General features: G+C 50.5%; 12 protein-coding genes across 12 annotated transcripts; 6 read left to right on the top strand and 6 right to left on the bottom strand.

Moving 5' to 3' along the window:
• Nucleotides 1-750: 750 nt before the first annotated feature.
• AA0111_g4491 (hypothetical protein) lies at nt 751-3,114 on the bottom strand (the record flags this gene model as incomplete). Its single annotated transcript, XM_028650500.1, has 3 exons — nt 751-2,452; nt 2,500-2,834; nt 2,884-3,114. 3 exons carry the CDS (start codon nt 3,112-3,114, stop codon nt 751-753), a joined length of 2,268 nt encoding a protein of 755 aa, XP_028507975.1.
• A 639-nt stretch (nt 3,115-3,753) lies between these two features.
• Nucleotides 3,754-4,465, bottom strand: AA0111_g4490 (hypothetical protein; the record flags this gene model as incomplete). The annotated part of the gene is made up of 3 exons (XM_028650499.1): nt 3,754-3,778; nt 3,829-4,328; nt 4,427-4,465. 3 exons carry the CDS (start codon nt 4,463-4,465, stop codon nt 3,754-3,756), a joined length of 564 nt encoding a protein of 187 aa, XP_028508085.1.
• Nucleotides 4,466-6,087: 1,622 nt separating this feature from the next.
• AA0111_g4489 (hypothetical protein) lies at nt 6,088-7,717 on the top strand (the record flags this gene model as incomplete). Its single annotated transcript, XM_028650497.1, has 2 exons — nt 6,088-6,138; nt 6,188-7,717. The coding sequence occupies 2 exons, from the start codon at nt 6,088-6,090 to the stop codon at nt 7,715-7,717; spliced, it is 1,581 nt and encodes a 526-aa protein (XP_028507878.1).
• Nucleotides 7,718-7,957: 240 nt separating this feature from the next.
• On the bottom strand, nt 7,958-8,785 carry AA0111_g4488 (hypothetical protein; the record flags this gene model as incomplete). Its single annotated transcript, XM_028650496.1, has 3 exons — nt 7,958-8,053; nt 8,107-8,306; nt 8,362-8,785. The coding sequence occupies 3 exons, from the start codon at nt 8,783-8,785 to the stop codon at nt 7,958-7,960; spliced, it is 720 nt and encodes a 239-aa protein (XP_028507877.1).
• A 573-nt stretch (nt 8,786-9,358) lies between these two features.
• AA0111_g4487 (hypothetical protein) lies at nt 9,359-10,186 on the top strand (the record flags this gene model as incomplete). The annotated part of the gene is made up of 2 exons (XM_028650495.1): nt 9,359-9,426; nt 9,493-10,186. The coding sequence occupies 2 exons, from the start codon at nt 9,359-9,361 to the stop codon at nt 10,184-10,186; spliced, it is 762 nt and encodes a 253-aa protein (XP_028507868.1).
• A 464-nt stretch (nt 10,187-10,650) lies between these two features.
• On the bottom strand, nt 10,651-12,263 carry AA0111_g4486 (O-methylsterigmatocystin oxidoreductase; the record flags this gene model as incomplete). The annotated part of the gene is made up of 4 exons (XM_028650494.1): nt 10,651-11,322; nt 11,378-11,616; nt 11,663-12,006; nt 12,073-12,263. 4 exons carry the CDS (start codon nt 12,261-12,263, stop codon nt 10,651-10,653), a joined length of 1,446 nt encoding a protein of 481 aa, XP_028507874.1.
• Nucleotides 12,264-13,279: 1,016 nt separating this feature from the next.
• On the bottom strand, nt 13,280-13,513 carry AA0111_g4485 (hypothetical protein; the record flags this gene model as incomplete). Its single annotated transcript, XM_028650493.1, has 1 exon — nt 13,280-13,513. The coding sequence occupies one exon, from the start codon at nt 13,511-13,513 to the stop codon at nt 13,280-13,282; it is 234 nt and encodes a 77-aa protein (XP_028507876.1).
• Nucleotides 13,514-14,052: 539 nt separating this feature from the next.
• AA0111_g4484 (hypothetical protein) lies at nt 14,053-16,475 on the top strand (the record flags this gene model as incomplete). The annotated part of the gene is made up of 6 exons (XM_028650492.1): nt 14,053-14,403; nt 14,452-14,656; nt 14,702-14,733; nt 14,782-14,959; nt 15,016-16,122; nt 16,180-16,475. 6 exons carry the CDS (start codon nt 14,053-14,055, stop codon nt 16,473-16,475), a joined length of 2,169 nt encoding a protein of 722 aa, XP_028507875.1.
• A 737-nt stretch (nt 16,476-17,212) lies between these two features.
• AA0111_g4483 (hypothetical protein) lies at nt 17,213-17,584 on the top strand (the record flags this gene model as incomplete). The annotated part of the gene is made up of 1 exon (XM_028650491.1): nt 17,213-17,584. One exon carries the CDS (start codon nt 17,213-17,215, stop codon nt 17,582-17,584), a length of 372 nt encoding a protein of 123 aa, XP_028507867.1.
• A 269-nt stretch (nt 17,585-17,853) lies between these two features.
• Nucleotides 17,854-18,315, top strand: AA0111_g4482 (hypothetical protein; the record flags this gene model as incomplete). Its single annotated transcript, XM_028650490.1, has 1 exon — nt 17,854-18,315. One exon carries the CDS (start codon nt 17,854-17,856, stop codon nt 18,313-18,315), a length of 462 nt encoding a protein of 153 aa, XP_028508208.1.
• A 429-nt stretch (nt 18,316-18,744) lies between these two features.
• Nucleotides 18,745-19,959, top strand: AA0111_g4481 (Sphingolipid delta(4)-desaturase; the record flags this gene model as incomplete). Its single annotated transcript, XM_028650489.1, has 2 exons — nt 18,745-18,927; nt 18,979-19,959. The coding sequence occupies 2 exons, from the start codon at nt 18,745-18,747 to the stop codon at nt 19,957-19,959; spliced, it is 1,164 nt and encodes a 387-aa protein (XP_028507873.1).
• Nucleotides 19,960-20,157: 198 nt separating this feature from the next.
• Nucleotides 20,158-21,282, bottom strand: AA0111_g4480 (hypothetical protein; the record flags this gene model as incomplete). Its single annotated transcript, XM_028650488.1, has 1 exon — nt 20,158-21,282. The coding sequence occupies one exon, from the start codon at nt 21,280-21,282 to the stop codon at nt 20,158-20,160; it is 1,125 nt and encodes a 374-aa protein (XP_028507872.1).
• Between the last annotated feature and the right edge of the window lie 212 nt (nt 21,283-21,494).

Genomic DNA, 21,494 nt, shown 5'->3' with positions numbered 1-21,494 from the left:
AATGACCAGGAACGTGGGTCATGCGCAGTGGCTTTTGCGGGGATGCAGGGGTCACCATTCGTGGGGAGACCGGAAACAAAGGAAATCCGTCGAGTTGAAACATCGCGCCAGCTGTTCAGATCTTAAACGTCGACAAGGAGATTTCAGTTGTGTGTATGAAACGTCGAATTGCGCATGATAGTCCGCCAATGAAGACGTCATGGGCGGCCGGCAACGGCCCTTGCATGCCGAGGAAGCTTCGTTGCATATTCGTCGCATATTAATTCTCCTTGGTCCTTACCATATTCGCGCTAGTTTCTCATCTCCTTATAGTCTACCTACATGTGAGGTGAGCACACAAGCTCCGTGTCGAGAAGGGCAACGCTCGAGCATGCTAAGCATCGCAGGGCAAACTCTTGATTGAACGTGATGCGAATTAACAAATTCGTTCACGGTAAGAGGTTTCCGATCATCTCACGGGAAGATCTGTGGAATGTGGTGCGAATCTCCATGTCACATGCTGCGGTCGTGGTGTTCAAAAGCTGTCAGCACGGGAATCTGGATACAAGCTTGAGGTAAATCGAACCCGGAACATCTATCGCGACGCTAGTACACACATAGGCATATTATGATTTGCAATATTGAAGACCCTATGGGTTGGTTTCCTGATGATGCATACATTGGATCCCGACATGGGAAGAGTTTTCTTCAAGGCTATGAACCGCGTAACTCAACGTAGACGCTGAGGCACAATAAAGTTCTGTACTTCCCTCAACGTCTAACGCTACGCCGACTAGCGCTAGGGAAGACATCCCTCGATGGCACCGCATGATTACCTCTAGCAGCACTGTTCGAAGCGTTGCGGCTACTCCTCACACCTGCTCGTTGCAGGTTCTCCCATTGAGGTTGCGTACGAGCGAATGGGCGGCTTGCAATGATCGAAGGCATAGCAGAGGGCACTTTACCGATGCGGGAATGTGAGAGACGATTCGCAGACGCTACATTGATCGCAGCTTGCGTATGTATAGGCGCTTGTATATTGTAAAATGTCCGATCATTAGAAAAGTCATAGGCGGTGTCGTTGGATTCCTGAAGCGTAATGGAGCCGCGCGAATCAAGACGGCATCTCTGATACTGCTGTGCTAAAGGCGTCGGTACTGATCCTACCAACTTGCGCCGGTGGTCCACTTCGATAGGCTCATTTCTAGAATCAACCGGTGAATCGAAGAATGAGAGTGCGTTGAGACTGCGAGGCTCAACCCAGCCGATCTTGTGATGGTTCGTCCTTGGCTTTTGTGACTGATAGCCGCCGGAACGATTTGAACTATCCTGAGGTTCAGCGCGGCTGGGTGACGAGATAATTTGGGCCTGGTCAAGACCGTTTCGGAAATAGGGACTTACTACACTCTCGATTTTGTGACCACGATGTTGTTGCCATCTAGGTGCCGGTGTGGCGGGACTAATATCCGAGACGTTGTGCACTCTGTTCGTAAATCCGTTAGTCTGGTGATGGCTAGGAAGATAACCGTGAACATCGGTAGAGGTGGAAGATCTGAATGGCGATTGGTGCATGAACGGATGTCCAAGATTCCAACGCTTTTCGTAATCAACACCTTGTGGATTGTCCTCGTTCGGAAAACCATGCAACACTTGCCTGTTCTCGCCATTCGCACGGTCAATTGTGTTCGGTTGCTTGCGAGGATCCTTCAAGCCTAACTCTACTCCACTGTCGCTTGACAACCCATCCATCAGTCGAATGTATGAACGCTCGGTAGGTAAATGGACAGGACGATCACTATTGCCTTGCTTGTCCAATTTGACCGGAGAAGAGGCCTGGAACGTAAAGTCTGATCGGTTGTCATAGAAGCCCATACTAGGAAGGAGTTGTGACTCTCGGGGATCAGAGACATGCAATGACTGTTCTACAGGAAGTGCTCCTGACATATAGGGCGTCTCGCTGCGGAAATCGTCGTGTCCAGGGCGTCGATCAGCTCCAGTGTCTCGCCAATATCCGTTGTCGTACATCTGAACGTCGTTATTGTCTTCGAAAACATCGCCCGGGATGTCATTCGAGCGATCAATCGAAGACTTTTTTCGGAAACCTGGAAGCATTTTGCGCATGGACTGCATCCTAGACATCGGCTTTGGTGGAGGTGGCATGGCATCACGACTTAAAGGAGGATCGACTTGCGTGTTGTTGGGAAGGGGCGAATCGAGGCGTTGTCGCTTCATAGGCCGCTGGATAAATGAGCCTGAAGATGCTGTTCCCATTCTTCCTGTTGTATGCGCCGACCTGCCCACAGTATGGCTTGACGCTGTCGTTCGCAGCTTGGCACCGGGGTGCCCGATGTCTTGAGGCAGAGCCTCGTCGCTATCAAATGCGTGAGGATCGATTCCTTCAAAGTTGGGTATAGGTTCTAGTGCCATTGCAAAGCCGAGTTGGCGAAGACGCTCCTGCATCCTTCCGTTTTGACTAGACCAGTTAGCGATCTTCTCTTATGCACGGCATGATCAGCCTACTCGACTAGCATAGGAACAAGCTTCAAGTAGTGGCGGATTGCTGACTTGTTGGCCAGAAAGGTCTCGAGGTCTTTTGGATTAACATCACGGAGATGCGCGATTTCTTGGTCAAGGCCTTGTAGTCGTCGGACTTCAGCTTTCATGGCTCCGAACTGATCCTTCTGCAACCGTAGTCGCTCGTTCTCCTGTTGGAGACTGAGGACTTTTTCGCGCTCCTTCGAAAAGAGTTCCTGCGCATTAGCCAGTTTCTGCTCCGTTTCTGTATAGGCCTGCTGGAGGGGCTTGCGGGTAGCATGTGCGTTCTGGCAGTACCGTATAAGCGCGATATATTGAAACTAGTCATTCTTAGCTAGAAGCAGAGACTATACAGGCAGGGCGATATACGCGCAGTGCTTCCATTTCTTTGCCGCTACCATCGAGCCGGATGGGAGGCGCAGTAAACCATGCAGGCGGGATCTGAGAATCGTACTCGTCCTTATTGAAGCCGCGGATCGAGAAGAGATCCTGAGGCTCGCTCTCGCCTTTCTCCTTGACACAAACGGGGCATTTTGCTTTAGGTCGCTGTCCAGCAGCATGGAAGGGTGGTCCTATCGTGAGCGTCAGCAGCTTCCTCATATTGCGTTGCGCGCGACTTGCCGCCACCCTCCAGGTGACTGCTGCAGAAGACATGGCAGCAACTGGCGAGATAGAGCCGTGTCACAAGGCGTTCTTTAGGGTTGATTCCATCTGACAGACCATGAACGGTCTCCTTGTGACCTTCGTATACATCGGCGAAGGAAGCGCAACATACGGAGCAGGCGTAGATGAAGTTGAGGGGAGCAGCACCCAGCTCCGATGATACCTTCTCAGAGATGGTGCTCATGGTTTTGGTTGCGATGATATGTGCAGCAGCAAAAGAAGTGGCGCGGGATGTGACAGCGAGGTGCAGTCAAGATGCAGGAGTGAGGGCGAGGAAGTCGCTGTCAACAACGCCAAGACAAACAAATCAGATCGTGCTTGCGGTTCTGGGCGAAGTGAAAGACTCAAGAGAGCGGTAAAGTGCACGTGTCGAACGAACTGACAAGGCGTACGAATGACAAGAGAGAGAGAGAGAGAGAGAGAGAGAGAGAGAGAGAAGAATCAGGCATTCACACGCATTTGTGATGGAAACCAAAACAAACATCACAGGTGACTACATAAGCCATACGCAGGTGAAGTCTTCATATGTACAGAAATTGGACTGTCTTTTACTACCTACACAGTTCCTCTGGTAATCTAAGCGAACGTCCGGCATGGGTATCTGTTCTAAGTTAGCACTACTCATGGACAGCCCATTTCCGAGAAACTTACGCTGTGCCGTACGACTGCTCGCTCTCCAGCTCATATCGCTTCTGTCCAGCAACACCGTGGACGTGCAGCCCACTCGGTAGTGGAGGCATGCCACCAGGACCTAGTACATCCTTTGCGAGTCCAGTGTTCTTCTCAAATGCAATGGCCAATCCCTTGGCGCCTTCTTCTTGCGCAGCTACCAGCGACTTTGTGCCTGCCTCGCCAATCAGCTCCTGCTTGGGTGCTGCCGCGCTTCCAACTTCCAGCAGCGCAACTGCGTCAGACTGCGTGACAGTCGAGAGCCTGGGGTATCGTCGTCGCACGTCGCGCTTCCAGTATGGGTTCTCGGCGATGTCGGCAGCAGGAACAGTAACAGGGTCGTCGTACGCGTTGGGGTCGAGACCGCCTGGGGGTGGGTTGCGGAATTGCGGGTTCATGGGGATACCCGTGGACCGCTTGGGGTCGAGCGCGAAGAGCCTGTTGATGGCGGCATAGATTCCAGTGGGCTGAACGGTGTATTTCTGTATACATACGATTAGTACTTCCTCCCGAAGCGGTGGATGGCGGGAGAGGGGCGGCAGGGCAAAGGCACGTCGAGATCGGGTCATGGGCGCCGTACCGAAAAGACCGTAGTCTTCACATTCTTGGCCACCGACATCTCGAGAGCGCGTCCTTCCAGGCAGGCTGCAAGGGTCGAAATAGGTCAATGGGCAGGTGTCGTGCTGTTGCGCGTTTGGACAAACTATAGTGACGCTTGGTGATGTTCGTGAAGCTCGATGTCTGCCAAGACGGCGCTATCCGCTTTGATACTCGTGCCTTCTCATTCGTCGACCATTCACCACTCGAAAGTCGTCTATGCAGCACCACAGTATGCTCAAACTCTTGCGCTACAACTCTCGAACATGAGCAGCTTTTCATTCATCTCTTGTGACGTGCCCATATGTTGGCGCATGTGGATTCCTCGTTCAGCTTACCACACGATCAAAATGCGTCGTAACCATGAGAATAGACCAAATCTCACAGCGCTTGACGTTGACAGGATGTACCAAATCCTCCGATACATGACGTTTACGATGGCCAGTTTGCACCCGTAAGAATCTAGTTTTCTCGAACAATGGTTCAAAGATTCCTCCTTAGCCTTCCAATCCTTGATTCGGAATTCGCTAGATTGGTGGTACGAAGACCTTCCGCTTCATATCTTCTCTGACCGCCTGGCTAGGTATGGTTTTGAATACGTATCTATGCGCAAATTTCAACTTCGTATGCATGGTTGGGAGCGATGTCGCATCCCTGGAAAATCATGACAGTTTCTGGGCAAAGACTACCGGCTCCTGGACTACATTCACCTCCCCAGCATACTACGTCAAAAAGTCGTGGTTCCTTCTGTAGTTTACATCGGCAATCTTCCTTACCATTTGCGCTGCGGCCAACATTCTTCTGCGTTGCTTGATGCACATACCAGATTTCTTAGGCAACATCAGGGTGCTGACTAGAGACTCGCCGTACATCGGTGTACAAACACCTGCGAGCAGTATCGATGGCGCTGAACGTTCGAGGCTCTTGAGAGACAAATGGGTCAAGATCCAAGATATAAGGCCTGAAGGTGCAGCGGGGAGGATCGCCTTCAGTGATACGACAAACACAGCGCCGTTGCGAAAGAATCGGTTGTACTTGTAATGAGCATGATCTTAGCATATCTAGGTGACATGTTTAATGCTTGATTCCGCAACTCATCCGCTCTTTGTAAACCTTGCACGTGCATGTACATCTATAGCTACGCCTAATGCGAAATGAGTCTTGACCACACACTCTAGCTCGATCTCTATACCTCCCATGCTTACGCGCAGGATATCCGCGCCCTTCCTGGCCGCGAAAAGTAGGGACAGCACCAGTATCCGCGTTAGCGTCCTCGCTTGCTGAGGTATCCGTCCCACGTGATTGGAGTGGTGTAATTTGCACGACTATCCGACGTTAGCCGTGACACACCGGAACGTATACCCAAGACACCCGCTCGCCGATTATGCGATGAAAAGGGCACGAGACTACTCCACAATGCTGATGCACTTTGTCATCGCGATGGATTGGGAACAAGGAGGGTATTGGGGGAGCTGCGGATGGTGGTGGAAGGCAAATGAGTACTTAGGGAGCTTATCTGCACAACTTTGTAGCGGATAGTCAAGCGTTGTACACAAGTTGTCCATCAAGGGAATATTTGTGGCAATGAGCTTTGGTGCAAATCAATAACATCGCATACTCAGCTTGCTCAAAGTCATCGCCAATATGGCGATTTTATCCCTGCTGGCTTCCATCTTTGGAGTGCTGCTTCTCTACGTACGTTGCTCCGCGTATCCGCTTCACCCTCAACTAACATTACATCCAGATATTCGGGGTCATCGTCTACCGCCTGACCTTCCATCCCCTCGCCTCCTACCCAGGACCCTTCCTTGCAAAGATCACCGACATTTATCTAGCATACTATGCCTACAAAGGTTCCCGGCACCTTGCTTTCCACCGCGCACACGAGCAATACGGACCTTACGTGCGCCTTGGACCTAATCTGCTTTCCGTCAACACCGCCACTGGTCTCAAGACTATCTATGGATTCCGATCAAATGTCAAGAAGGCATCTTTCTACCATGCATTTCCCAGCACACCAAAGGCCGTTAGCGTACATAGCGCAGTCGACAAAATGCAGCATGCGCGCAAGAGGCGAGTCATGAGCCATGCATTCAGTGACTCCGCGATCAAGAGCTTAGAGAAATACATCCTGGCCAACGTACGTGTCGGCTGCGAACTGCTTGGACGCAAGAGCAACAACTGGTCCGCTGAGAAGGGCTTAGCCGACGAGAAAGATGGTGGCTGGAACGACGCGTGGAATGCTGCACATTGGTGCGAGTGGTTGGTTTTCGACATCATGGGTGATTTGGTATTTGGCAAAGCTTTCGGCATGTTGGAAAGCCCTGTCAATCGATTTGCGACACAGCTGGTTGGTAACGCGGCACACAGGCATCTCATCTGTGGAACGCACCTTACCATCCACAACTGGCATTTGGACAAGCTCTTCTTCCGTAAAATTGCAGGCCAACGAGCGCAGTACATGCAGTACAGCAAGGGCCAAGCCATGGAGCGCACGAAGTTGGGCGTAGATGTCGACCGTAAAGATTTCTTCTACTACCTTCTTAACGCGAAGGATCCGGAAACCGGCAAGGGCTTCAGCATGGATGAGCTTTGGGGCGAGTCAAATCTGCTGATCATCGCGGGTTCCGATACGACCTCGACAGCAATGTCTGGTGCCTTCTTCTACCTGGCACACAACCCTTCAGCGATGCAAAAGGTCTGCAAAGAAATTCGGGAAGCTTTTGCTGATGTTGAAGAGATCGTGACTGGACCCAAGCTCAGCGGCTGCTCATTTCTGCGCGCCTGCATTGACGAGACCATGCGTATGACACCCCCTGTCGCTGGTGCTCTCCCACGAGAAGTGCTCTCGGGTGGTATGGACATTGATGGTCATCATATCCCCGCCGGCGTCGACGTGGGCGTTCCTATCTACACGATCCATCACAACGCCGATTACTTCCCTCAACCTTTCGATTTCATCCCAGAGCGGTGGCTTTCTGATCCTTCCGCAAACCCGCTTCACAGCAGCCTTCAGGCAGCGCAGTCAGCATACAACCCCTTCAGCATCGGTCCCCGTGGATGCATTGGCAAGGGTCTAGCGTATGTTGAGCTGACGGTGACTATCGCAAGAGTGCTTTTCTTGTATGATTTGAGGCTAGCACCGGGCACAACGTTGGGTGCTGGAAGCAAAGATTTGGAAGTCGGAAGGACCAGGGCATCTGAATATCAGATCATGGACGTATTCGCAAGCAAGAAGGACGGACCAATCCTACAGTTTAGGGCTAGAGCATAGTTTCATAGCAATAGCACTTGGTCGCAGTACTCACTGACATTGGTATTGGAGATAAGAGCACTTGTTGAGCTAGGTATAACTTGATATTCGGCGTAGGAGCCTGCACTTAACGCCAATGTTGTTGTTCACTAACATTGCTCCAGAAGCTTAAGCATATTTCTCAGTTTTTGGACATTATGGGTGCTTGCTCGTACCTGGAGAGTGGAATATCTTTTCGAAATGGTATACCTCCGGTCCAAATCAACCCTCTGGACGTACCCGCTCGAGCTCCTCGAGATACCCGTCTCGATCCAGACAATCGGGCCAGCCATGCTTCCGTAACGTTTGACTCACAACCTGATTTGTAAACATCAGTAGAGCATTATCAATCTCAATAAGACAAAACATACACTTCCGATCTCCCACGTGTACGGCTGTACTGTCCTGTTCCACGAGTTGTTCCCCTTCGGACAAGGAACCATTGTCAATCCTTCAATTTCCTTGTAGATTTCGTCAAAATATTCTCGAATGTCATGTGGAACAGAACCCAAAAGCCAAGGCTCATCCTTTGGTGGCTCTACATAACCTGTACCCACTGCATGTAAGATGCCTGGCATGAATGTTAGTCCTCTGGTGGTCTACGTGTATAGGTCATATTGCCAAACCTTTCGTAGTATCCATTATCCACCATGTTGCATATATGTCTTGCGTCAAGGCAATGAAACCAGCTGGCCAGTCTTCAGGACTCGGCATCAACAGTTTGTCAAATAGCTGTTTCCCTTGGCATTTTTCAACAGTCAAGGATTTGAACGGCCAGGTATCGCGTAGATAGCTAAGATGTCGGGTTTGGAAGTATACTTCGTCTTTGCTGTCACCGTCGAGCTGTTTGATGTAAGGTAGATGCCGGAGGAGATCGATTACTTCCTCTGAGCGGCCGAAAGCACGCATGATGTCAACAGCAAGCTGCTCATCGCCCCAGCCTTCGTCTGGAGGGTAATGGATCTCTGCGGAATCAAAGTAGGCTAATCTCACTAAGAGCTCGTAATGTCGCTTGAAACAACAAACTACCACATCCCGATCGTAGGCCATTGCTGATGTTTCGGGCCGTGAGGATTGTGATAGACCGTGAGAAAGAAAGTCAAAGCCATAGAATGATACAAGTTTTCCCAATGTACAAGCCAATGGCCGTTGCTACACAAATCAGGCCTTGTTAGGAAGATCTAGAGACAATTCTACGCACTCGTGGACAGTGGTGTTCCTGGGCTAGTGGCCCGTTGCTGTCTTATCGATAAGAATGGAACACGCCAAGGATCTTTTTCTGTTTAGTGCGATCGTTACGAGCGGCGACCTCGAATCAACACTACTTGCTGTCATCAACTCCGAATATACAAACTGTCAGACTAGGATTTTTTGTGTTGCACGATGGCTGTACCAAGGTTACTATCGCGCGGGCGCTGTTCCTTTCCCCTGGCGACACCGTCAATACGCGTCGCTCCATCACTTATCCCATCGATCAGAACATCAATTTCAAAGCGAGGTTTCACTGCCAATCAACGCAGCCGGGAAGACATTGTTCAGACTCCATCGAGAGGGCCAGAGGTCGCACTTACTGATGCACGCGCCCCGTCAACGTCCGCGGGCTCTTCATCAGAAGCTGTCATGATGACAGTGCCAAAACGATGGGCAAAAACGGACATTGAACAGATACTACGTTCTAAGGGATGCACCATGTATGTGTCACGCAGCATCTACGCTATACATCTCGTCGTATGAATTTTGAGCTAACGGCCAATTAGCAAGAGATTACTGATGCGTGTTGATCGCTTCACTTTTATGAACGCTATCACATGTTTCGTCGAGCTTGGTAGTGAAGCAGAAGCTACCAAGGCCATTAAGGAGCTTAACGGCTTCGAGGCACAGGGCAAATCACTGGTTGTTAAGCCCTTGAACGCTGACTTCAGCTGGGAGAAAAGTGAGCAGCGGAAAGGCGGGCCTTTTGGCTCTCGCTACTTCATTGACGAAGGCACCGCTGCATATGATGCTATGCGTCCGTTACTTGAACGTCGCCGCATTGTACTTTCGGTCGAGACACCCGGATGGTCCACAAACAAACGCTTTGCCGTGGCGGTACAGAACGCAGAGACAATCATTGAGCGACAATTCGGCAAATACGGTATCGAGTCGGTCAGCGGAATGTCGAGGTTCGACAGAGGAAAGACACATGAGCCGAGTTTTCTATGCCTCATCGATTTCAGCACCAAAGAGGGCGCGGAAAAAGCAGTCAACAATCACCACGACACGCAAATCGAGGGCCGCTTAACATGGCTGAGACCTGCCCAACCTTCTGCGTGGAGGATTCATCAAATCCAGAAGGTAGTGGGGCCAGAGGCGTTGAAAGCACTACAGGAAAGCGGTGTGGTGCCCGAGGACCAAGAGGTTTACGAGGACAAGTTTGTCAACCCACGGCCGAAGAGACGGGAGAGACAATAGCAAGACATATCTAGCACAGAAAAGAGATTCGCTACATGCGTGCAAATAGTCTTGTGAAAAGACCAGCGTTCATCACACATTCGAGAAATGGTTATAGAACAGCTATGGTTTTGCTCAACCTGCAAGAGGCTTTGTCAAGACCATGTACTGCTACTGCCGACATGTTTTGTATGGAAGCACCTGTTATAAAATCCGTACATTAGCCAAGAATTTGACGCTACATTATGAGGTTTGTCCGGCTGGTCGATAAACAGGTAGGTAGTACATACTACAAAGCTCATGATGGCTAGCAAATTCTCTATATACATCGCGAATGTCCTAGCTTATGCACCAGAGACGCTCTGATGTCCTGGTACACCTGGTTGTTATCACATGCATCACGCCGGTGACATTCGAGTAGTACACGGAGGACTAGGAAGTCCATTGTGTTCGTCAAGGACTACCAAAAGACGTCTGTCTTTTTACTACCACTTAATGCTTTCTAGCTCTTTGGAGTCGCTCTCTTCCCATGGATATAGTTGCTCCGAAGCCTTAATCAACTGCTCGTGTGCATCCGATCGCGGCTTGATTGAACAGCAGAACGGCACCGGATGACTGATCGTACCCGGTTCGAACTTGATCTCTGGCTCCACGATTCGACCGTTCTCGTCAACAGACTTTGTGACATTGAAAACAGCGAGAGTTTGCGCGATAGTGATGAAGAGGGCGTTATCAGCAACATATCGACCCGGGCATATACGTCGGCCGTAACCGAAGATGAAGTTTCTTGGATCAGGCTCACTTTTGTGGGTTGGTGTTTCGAGAAAGCGTTCCGGTCTGAAGACCATTGGGTCGGGGTAGACTTCAGGGTCATGGGTGAAAAGCCAGTTGTTAGCCAGAAGAATGGAACCCTTCGGAATGCGGTATCCGCGGCAAGTGTCCTCTTCCGTGCTGCAATGCGGAAGACACATAGGTAAGACAAGGTGCCAGCGATGCGTCTCTTTCATCAAAGCGTAGATGTAAGGAAGGCTCTCCCGGTCTTTACTGCCGGGAAGTCGGTCTCCGCCAATGACGCGATCTAACTCTCCTTGGGCCTTCTTCTGAACGTCCGGAAAGATGCTCATGGCAAGGAAAAATGTCATTATTGCAGAAACGGTCTGGCAAAAAATGAGTAAAGTTAATTCAGCAAGTTCGCTCGTATGCGACACTTACGGTGTCAGCGCCGCCTGTGTAGAGCGTCAGTGCCGTCCATTTATGGATGAACTCCATCTCGGCATCCAAGGATGTGCCTTCAATTGCTTGTGATAAGAATGATGGCGAGTGTCTCTTCTCGCTCATTTGCTTCTTGACGAATTCGTAAGGCTGGTTAGTACACTGTCGGAGCTGCGTCGCCATATTTCTGGCCGTGCGCTTAAACTCCATTCCTGGTAGCCACTCTGGTAGGTATCGCACTTTTCAGGGTCAGAAATGGTTCCACCGCCGAGGGGTGATACTCACGGAACGGGAACATATCCACAGACCATCTTCCGGGAACTGTAGCATCAGCGAACTGCTCCATGGTCTTGCCAGCTAGATCGACGAAGGGGTCATTGCCTTTCGGTATGGTAGTATAGCCGTACGTGATCTTTAGGATTACACTGCCAGCCTCTTTTTTTATATGGTCGAAAAGCTTGTCGGGTGAATCAAGAAGGTTGAGCAAGAAACGCGCGGCTTCCATCTCTTGAACGCGATCAACTACTGATACCGACGTGTTTGTGCTCACTATCTTCGTAATGTTCTTACGCTGAAGTTTCCATTCCGCGTCGTTCGGAGCCATAGCGGTCGCATGTCGCCAACCAACCCTGATCGCTCGATCAGCAAACGCTGAGTCATTTACCTAGACACCCTAATACGGGCTTATCACTTACATCTCACAACTGAATGTCTGCATTGGTCTTGAAGAGTAGATTGCTGAACGGTCGCGCAGCAGCTCGACCGCAATTTCGGCGTCGTTGATGATGATGAACGTTTGTCCTAGCACGGTGATGGAACTAATAGGGCCATATGTCTTCTTGAGCTGCGACCAATGATGACACTGAAGCATACCGGGCTTAGGCATATCGTTTATATTCCCGATGAATGGAAGGCCTTTCGGTCCTGGGGGCAGGGGTCGTGCATCTCTTGTTCTTGAGTACAAACGGAACGCATACAGTATGCTGAACATGACCAAAGTCACCAAAATACTTGGGAAAGACATGAGTGCCATGATGGCAAATATGGGGTTTGGAAGATGGTTTGGCTGTTGGGTAATTTGCGAGCTCTTACGCGGGGTTTAAATGGAAGATCAAGTGTGCCAGGATCGGTCGCCTCGATGCAAGGTGGCATGTCGCTTAGCCTACCCACGTTATCTTATGCGGGATGCAGATGCATGGTCTTCGGTTTGTTGTATGGATACTCCCGAAATGGAGCCATTCACCGAACAGACTGCGAGGGCTGTCCAGTAGGATATGGAATGTTCGCATCGTTGATCCTGCTCTCAGAGCCCGACAAGGCCGACATACAATTTACAACAACCTTAATTACTAAAGCCGAAGGCAGCTTACATTCCAGAGTCATAAAGTGCTTAAAGGAGAATCGCGCAAGTGCCGGATTCAACATTGGTCGAATGACATTCTGAGAAGCTGGTGGTGAAAGGGTCACATCACAACGACGTGCAACCGGTAATGCCAGTTCAAAACTTTTCTGCGTGATTGTCACTGTACCTCGCGTCCCTAGCTGTTGTGGTAGTGTTGATGCATACGGCTGGTGGCAGTCCTTACAACTGGAGGTTCTGCGCTCTATGGGTCGTCATGTGGAGCTAGCCTTTTCTAGTAAATCAACGGCGTTTAAGCAAAGCACCTCATATTTCAACTATATTCTGCTCTCTACAGCTTGATACTCCCCTTGGTCAAACAACGCCGAGTGTATTGCTGCAGTGGCCAATACACCATGGAACATGATCTCGGTCCGACCTGTCTTTCGACCGGAGAGAGCGAATAGACGTAAGGCCGCAGTTTGTCTCGCTTCTTCTCTGGGTACTGCACTGTATTCCGTTCGAGAGACAATTGATCGACATGACGTTAGTACGCAGATGAATCAACTGGCCTTGCCTCTTCTCCGGCTCCCAGCGACTTGTGCAACAGCACATACGAATACGTCTGTCTTATTACCATAGTCGAGTTGGCCTAAGCCGCGAATCAGGGTACAGTAGTCTTCGATTGCAAGCCTTCTGCCCTCCTCGTCACACACAGATAAGTGCGTCCTGGAGGGACTCCTCTCTTCTACTACCTGTCCACGTTCAATCTCTGAGTTGTGGGAAGGCTTCAACATCTTGAAAACATGTTTTCCACGCAACAACACCGAATGGAGAACTCGATTGCATCCAGGTCTCTCTGTCTACTCTTCCTGTTCCCGAGCGTGCTCCCAAATGCCACCAAGCATGTAGACCTATTGCATCTTATGACCGGGTCTCGACGTAGTTACTGGGCGGCTGGTCTGCATCACGAGGAACCTTGCATGACGTAGATAGAGTGGAAGATTGAGACCGTACCAAAGAGGCTGATCATCGTGCAAGGTAGCTGCGAGCGAATGCGGGGGGCGTTCGGCCGAAGCGGTTAGCCTCGGTATCGGATAACATTGATCGCCGACCCCGAACGCGTGATTAGGCACACCAAGACTTGAGCAGCTCTTACTCAACGCAGCTGTTTTGACTTGTCGCAGAATCACTGTTCAACATGAGCGCAGATGGTCAGACGCCGAGAGTTGTGCCTCCCAGCCGGCGAAGAGACAAGCCTATCTTGAGCTGCACCCTTTGTCGTCGACGAAAGTGAGCGGCTTCGAAACTTGGCCTACCTGCCCTAAGGAACCACATGCTAATACACTGGAGGTTGAAATGTGACCGGCAAGAACCGTGCAAGACATGCGTCAATCGTGGACTCTCATTGTCGTGCACATATGTTCGTAGCACCCCAGCGCCAAGAGAACCCAAAGTCCCTACCAGCGTTCATGACAGGATTGATCAACTCGAGAAGCTTGTCACAAACCTCATCGGCGGCAACGCAGTTGATCTTGTTAATCCCGTACTTTCTAGCCCAGCACAGGAGCAGCATCATGACGAACATGCCAACCATGAACTTCCTGGAACTCCGGATCGCGTAAGGATCAGCGGCGACACTACAAGTTACACTAACGGGGGGCATTGGACAAGCATTCTTGATAGTGTAGGTGGTTTTTGGACAGTGACTCTTAAGTCTCTAACGCCATCACAGATCTCAGAGTTGCGCGAACATCTTGATCAGATCCCCACGTCAATCACTCCCAGAGATGAAGTACTGGATGATGTACCGGGACCAGAGCTGCTGTTTGGATGTCATCCGCATGCGACCAAAGAAGAACTACTCGCCGCTCTCCCTCCGCGATCAGAAGCAGATCGCCTCGTGAATACGTTCTTCGTGTCATTGGAAACACATCCAAGTAAGCTCGTTACTCCGCTGATAAGCCACCGACTGACGTCTCTAGCCCTGATACACAAACCAACCTTTCTTAAAAGGGTGAGACAAACGATGACTTATTTTCAGGGAATACTAACAAGAGCACAGTACAACGAGCTCTGGATACGGCCACTCGAAGCTCCCACCATGTGGCTGGGCCTGCTATATTCCGCGTTCACGCTCGGCTTTCGGTTCCAAGCCGCAATGGACGCTTCTCAACCCAGTAGTTCTGATCTAGCTGCCGATTCGGTGCGTATGAGCTTTTACCGCGAAAAGGCTGTACAATGTAGGTGGTAAACCATGTGAGCTACAAGTAGACGTGACTGACACGTCAATCTTCAGGCATGATTCTCGCAAACTATGCCAAGACCCCGCCATATACAATCGAGGCATTTCTGCTTTATTTTGGTACAGAGTTCTATCGCTCAGCAGACAGCCAGTTCAGCATATACATGCTTGTAGGTTTGATCGTACGCCTTTGTTTCCGCATGGGATACCACAGAGATCCATCAAGATTCCCGAACATATCACCTTTTAGAGGCGAGCTGCGACGTCGCAAGTGGCTTGTAATCATGTCACTTGACCTCATCACTTCTGCTCAAGCCGGATTACCAAGAATGATCATGCCATTCATGTATGACACTCAAGAGCCTCGCAACCTGGACGAAGACGATCTCTATGAAGATATGCTAGAACTGCCACCGTCAAGGCCAGAAACTGAGCTGACGCAGCTGCTCTATTCCATCATTCTCACAAGGTTGCGGCGTCTTCAGGCACGGATCTTAGACCTAGTCAACACTACGTCTCAGCCGCCATACCGAGAGATCGACGATATCGATATTGCTTTAAGACGAGTCTTCGATGGGGTACCGCAGTCCTCCATAGCCAACACCGTCGAGGATTTTGGTAGCGCCCTATCACCAACCTCTATGCGCCACTTGTACTTGGAGCTGGCGTTCTTGAAAGCCGAGCTTATGTTGCACAGACCTTACCTTGTACTCGGACGAACAGATGCCAGGTACGCATACTCTCGAAGAGTGTGTTTGAATGCCTCCATAGAAATGCTTCACTTCCAGAACAAGATCGATGCCGAGGTTCAACCAGGAGGCAAACTGTGTACTCCAGGGTGGCGTCTTTCTACCGTGGGCTGGTACATGTCTTCAGTCGTTGCACAAGACTTCCTTCTCGCGACTACTGTCTTAGTCCTCGAACTAGACGCAGACCCTATCACTCCTGTTCTACAGGCTTCTGATTCCACGCAGAGCGAGAAGAGACTAGGTCATGAGCCTCCTACACGCGATGTAATTGTAGCGTCGTTACGGTCAGCGTACCGCATCTGGTCTAGAGCCAGCAAGAGGTCTCAAGAGGCGCGTAAGGTAGCCACAGCCGTAAAACTTGTCCTCTCTAGAGCGTACAATACGAAGGTACATATTGCGGAGTCTGCACAAAGTAAGCCTATCTGCTCCGCTCGCGTTTGCGTTCGCGTAAACTGATTTTATCAAATAGCTACTGTTCCTCATGCACAGATCAACATTACTTCCCCATCACCATCTTTCGACTTCAACAACCCTGGATCTGCTGTTGCTGCGCCAGATCCTTTTGGGATGGGTAATGGTGCTTTCGGACATCCGTTCGACTTTGGCTATATGCCCATGGATTTAGACCAGCCTAATTTACCTTTTGACTGGGCAAGTTCATCCGGCGTTTCTGGAACTTCAGAACTGACTTACTATCAGAATGATGTGTTTTCTGACATTCAGACGCAGCCTTACGGGGAATATCCACCGCGTTCCATGTTTTAGTAGCAGGATAGCTGGCCATGGTCCATATCAGGTCTTCGTCTACAGTGGACGGCCGGAAAATTTTGACAAGTGCCAATGGGCAAGTCCGAATTGCTCACTAAAATGCTGAGAAGCTGCGATCGTCGGTATAGTGTTTCAGTTGCACTAGTGAAGCGCTTCTTGTTTCTGCGCAAACCGCGACCTCGTATGTGCAAAAGTTCTGACCGCTCCTAAATCGGCTCAACACCCACAACGAACAAGTTCAAGTTTTCCAGATGTTGACGAACCAATCCGAACCCAATGCACTTGAAGCCGGTTAATATCCTCGGACGCTCACCAATGCGACGCTTGGGCCATGTCTCGCAGCGACGAAACAGGAACGTCGATCGCCAAATCCGCACATCAATCTCGATCCGGCAACTAAAATGATGTTTGAAACCACCGATTTGTCCACACACGAGGCTGCAAGTGCCGTATCCGCGACAGAATATAGCAGGTCCGTCATGCAACACTATAATCATGCAACAAGCCTACCACGTGCATCCATGCAGGTCAAACATCGAGATTGGGTTGCGCGATAGCGGAAGCAGTTGCGTCATACTGCGCACATGTCCAGGCGATCTACTTATCTTTCCTCTGACTCGCCTATATGTCTCCTATTATGGACAGCATACACCTATTCTTATGTATTGACAACCGTCAATACTGTCGGTCTTACTCCTAGCGCCTGTCCGCCACACTACCTCTAGACGGAAAGAATGGATCACATAGAAGGGACCTTTTACTTGGAGAAAGAAATTGCAATCGAGCCTGATCTTGGAGATTTGCGAAAGTCCACCGACAAGGCTCTACCTGCGCCTCCCAAGACGCCGAAGAGGGTGTTGATGAAGTATCGCTTCTCTGCCTTCTTCCCAATCGCATTTGCTGTTGCGAGCTTCGTGCTTACGCTGGTGCTGTTGCTCGCAGGAAGCGACGAGCACACTTTCGGTGGGCAGTACATGGTGACTGTAGGTATTCAGCTAAACATTGAGGAGGTCAAGTGCTTACGGAAAGCAGCTGAACAGCTCTGCGGTTACCCAAGAAGGCAGACAGCCAGATGCACAATCAACGCGATCGGAAGGTGTAATTGAAGAAGCGCTCGCAGACGTCTACTATCTTTATCTAAGGACAGTGTGCTCTGGGTCCATTTCGAAGTCTCCGGACGACGCTTCCGACGTCGTCATTGTAGAACGATGTGAAAGCTACAGCACAGCCAGCAATCGCAAGTGAACCAAATCTGTAATGCGGTCGTGCCTCAACTGACCGGACGTTCGTAGGCCTATTGACACTGACAACGCCTGCTGTTGGGTCTAGAGACTCATTATCCCCAACAGTCCTAGTTTCTACGCTCCTCAATACCATGGTCACCATACTGGCCGGCGTGCGACAAGCGATATTTGCTTCCTTACTCATCTCGCTCGTCGGTGCTGGGTTCTCCGCCGTCTCTGCTATTCCTGCCATCTTCTTCCCACACTCGAGACTCCTCGCCTACTTCAACATGTTCTGGCCGGTCCTTGCGAGCGCATTCGCCTTTGTCGCCGCCATCTTGCTGACGGTAGTTATTTCTGGCGTCTTTCCAGTGGCTGGCGAGATTGTCGACGTCGCTGGCATGGACGTCGGTCAAGGCACATCCGTGCTTTTGATCGTGTGGCTAGCATGGGTTCTCGTATCTTTATCGGTTGTTTACTGGGGTATTGTTTGGTTTGTGGAGGTTAGGCAGTCAAGCTTCACAAGGAGGAAGAGGAGCGATGACGAAGTGGGGAACTGGAAAGGCATCGGGAGGGAGATTAAGAGTGACGTGAAAGGTAGCAAAATATCATAATCCTTTACTAGTATATTGTATGTGATACTGAAATAGAATGGCACTGTAATTGGCCTACTTTATAACGCGTGTTTTTGAGTGGGACTGGTTGACTAGAGAAAAACTGCCCTAATCTGTAGATGGTGAGGTCGCGAAGAATAAGTACTGGAGTAGCTTGATATGCGAAATAGTTATCATAGTGTCCGGCATGTAGAATTGAAGTGAGTAAAAACGCGTCAACGGAAGCGTTCTAGAAGACGGGCCCAACGTTCCTGCGCTAGCGGGGTGGCGAGCGGAACGTGGTTATCAGCCAACCATGGGGCGAGGTGGCCCTACCGCCTCCGACTAGCGCCGAGCTCAGGGTCAAGTACTCCACAAACTCTCAGAGCTCAACCCCTCCGCTCTTTCCACCCACACACTTTCTGCAATTGTTTCCCACGACTGCCCAATATGCGGTCTTCAGTCTCTACAGCGACGGTGCCGTCCAAGGAGCCTGTGCCCCGAGGTTTCACGGTCAAGGCAGAGAAGCAGGAAGAGCCAATGGTCGAGAATGAACACGACCACTTTTTCTGGACATACACCGAGGAGCCGCACAGGACACGGCGCATGGCTATCATTAAGGCACACCCAGAGGTACCATCGATGCCAAATTAATTCAGTCAATCACATGCTCATTCAACGCAGGTGACGAAGCTCTGTGGCCCTGAGCCTCTTACCAAATACGTGGTCCTGCTCGTCGTATCCATCCAAGTCCTATGTGCATACGCTCTGCGCAATACACCCGTTATATCATGGCCCTTTTTCCTCACCGCATACGTCATTGGTGCTACGGCCAACCAGAATCTCTTTCTCGCCATCCACGAGATCTCACACAATCTGGCCTTCCGATCGCCATTGGCAAACAGGGTCTTCGCCGTCTTTGCGAACCTGCCAATTGGCATCCCGTACAGCGCCTCGTTCAGGCCCTACCATCTGACACACCACAAGTCGCTGGGTGTTAATGGTCTCGACACAGATCTGCCCACCGCCTTTGAAGCCATCTTCCTCGACTCGGTCGCCGGCAAGGCTTTCTTCGCGACCTTCCAGATCCTCTTCTACGCCCTGCGACCCATGTTCGTCTACGCCCTGCCAATGACCAAGATCCACCTCTTCAACGTCGTCGTACAGCTAGTCTTCGATTACGCACTCGTTCGATTCACAGGAGGAAGGGCCTTGGGATACTTGATCATGAGCAGCTTCCTCGCCGGCTCTCTCCACCCCTGCGCCGGCCACTTCATCGCCGAACATTACGTTTTTGAGAAGCCCAACAAAGACGCTGCGAATCCCGCCAACAAGATTCCGCTCCCGGAAACATACTCGTACTACGGACCTCTGAATTTCTTCACCTACAACGTTGGCCTGCACAACGAGCACCACGACTTCCCTGCCATCCCCTGGACGCGCCTACACACCTTGAACCGCATCGCGCACGACTTCTACAAAGACTTGCCACAACACAAGAGCTGGGTGTACGTTTTGTGGCAGTTCATCTGGGACAAGGACATCAGCCTTTGGTGCAGGGTCAAGAGAGAGGAGGGTGGACGCAAGGTCGGTGCTGGGAGCGGGTGGAACGAGGAAGAGCTGGGCTCGAACGAAAAGAAGGGCCCTATTCCTGGTGTGTTATAAGCTATCCCTGGGTCATTTGCATTCAAGGCGTTTGAGCGGCCTGATTTCATAGAGTATAGAATCAAGAACGATTACATGGTTACCAACAGGCGGACTGCACGAATTCATATTCTGTCTTTGAATCAAAGACAACCTTTTCTAGGCTGACCGCGACAGCGGCAGTAACATATCTCCAATACAGCATTTCTGTTGTATATCTCATACAGAGCCCACAGCAGCAAGCCGCCAACGTTTCCTCCCTGCCCACCCCACTTCTTCACAATAGAATCCCTTGGACATCGCCACAAACTGTATCTCCTCAAACAAACTCACCAATTCAGCCTGAGGCGACCCCATAGGAAACGGCTTTTTCGCCGGTACTGCCCCATCCTTCCCTACAGCATGCGAAGGGTAATGGGGGTAAAACATGAGATGACTAACCCGCAGTTCCTTGTAAAACGGTATCAAGAAACCTAAATCAACATCAAAGGACCAACTCCATGCTGGCGTTGGTGGAAGTGGGGCAGCGGCAGTGACAGGCAGGGTCCCAATTGTTATACAAATTTCCATACCCTGTCTGGTTTCCTTGAAGATGGAACTCAATGCCGTACCCTTGTTCCCGGGTGTGGCTTTGACGTCTATAACGACATCTTTCAGAGCGTTGACAGTGGCGGAGTAGGTGTTAGGTTGTACGGATATTCTTACCATGATGTCGCCTTCTGTGTCGGCATTCAGGAGGGGCAAAACAGGCCGGAGTATCCATTTGTACTTTTTGGACACTTCGATTCTGAAGTGCCAACCAGCGTGGTTTAAGAAGGAGAGGTTCGTGCGAATGGGATTTTCCGAAACGGGCGCATAGAACCAGCGAGATGGTGTGGTGCCTATAGGTCCGGGGGGAGTGCCAGATGTGAGGGGATGTCTTCTTGGGGGTTGTGGTGCTGAGGTATTTGGCGGTGGTGTACCGAAAGGATGGAACTTTGGGGGCCAGAAAGGTTCGGGAGGTTTGGGGGGGTTTGGAGGTTGCTGATACTGGTGCTGAAAGGGTTCCGTACCTCCTGTACCCGGTTGGTGGAAATGTTGTTCTGTTTTCGTATATGAAGGCCTCACTGACTGCGCTAGAGTCTTGTCGTGTTTCGCTCGCTGTATAGGGTCGAGTAGGATCTCGTAAGCTGTAGTCGCTAGCTTGAATATCTTTGTCCGCCTCTCGACTAGTGCTGCTGATAGGTGTAAAGTTTTGTCGGGGTGGTTCTCCAGCGCAAGCTTCTTGTAGGCTTTCTTAATCGCAGCGTCGTCAGCTTGGATGTCTACACCAAGGATCTGATAATGGTTTGTTGGGAAAGGCATAACTAGATGCGGAGAAGAACTTGAAGAAATCTCAGGTGGAGAAAACCATATGGCAAATGATCTTGTGTCGTAGAGACCTTGACCGAGACATGGATATACGCGCAGTGAAGGTGAAGGCGAATACGAAAGTCAGTGTGCTAGGCATAGCGCAAGCTTTGAAACGACAGGTAGCAAATGTACTTTTGTCATTGTTACAAATGCGGCTCATTATC

This window comes from Alternaria arborescens (assembly GCF_004154835.1).
Source record: "Alternaria arborescens strain FERA 675 chromosome Unknown contig_8, whole genome shotgun sequence".
NCBI classification, from domain to species: Eukaryota; Fungi; Ascomycota; class Dothideomycetes; order Pleosporales; family Pleosporaceae; genus Alternaria; species Alternaria arborescens.
This window is presented reverse-complemented; position numbering and strand designations above follow the sequence as displayed.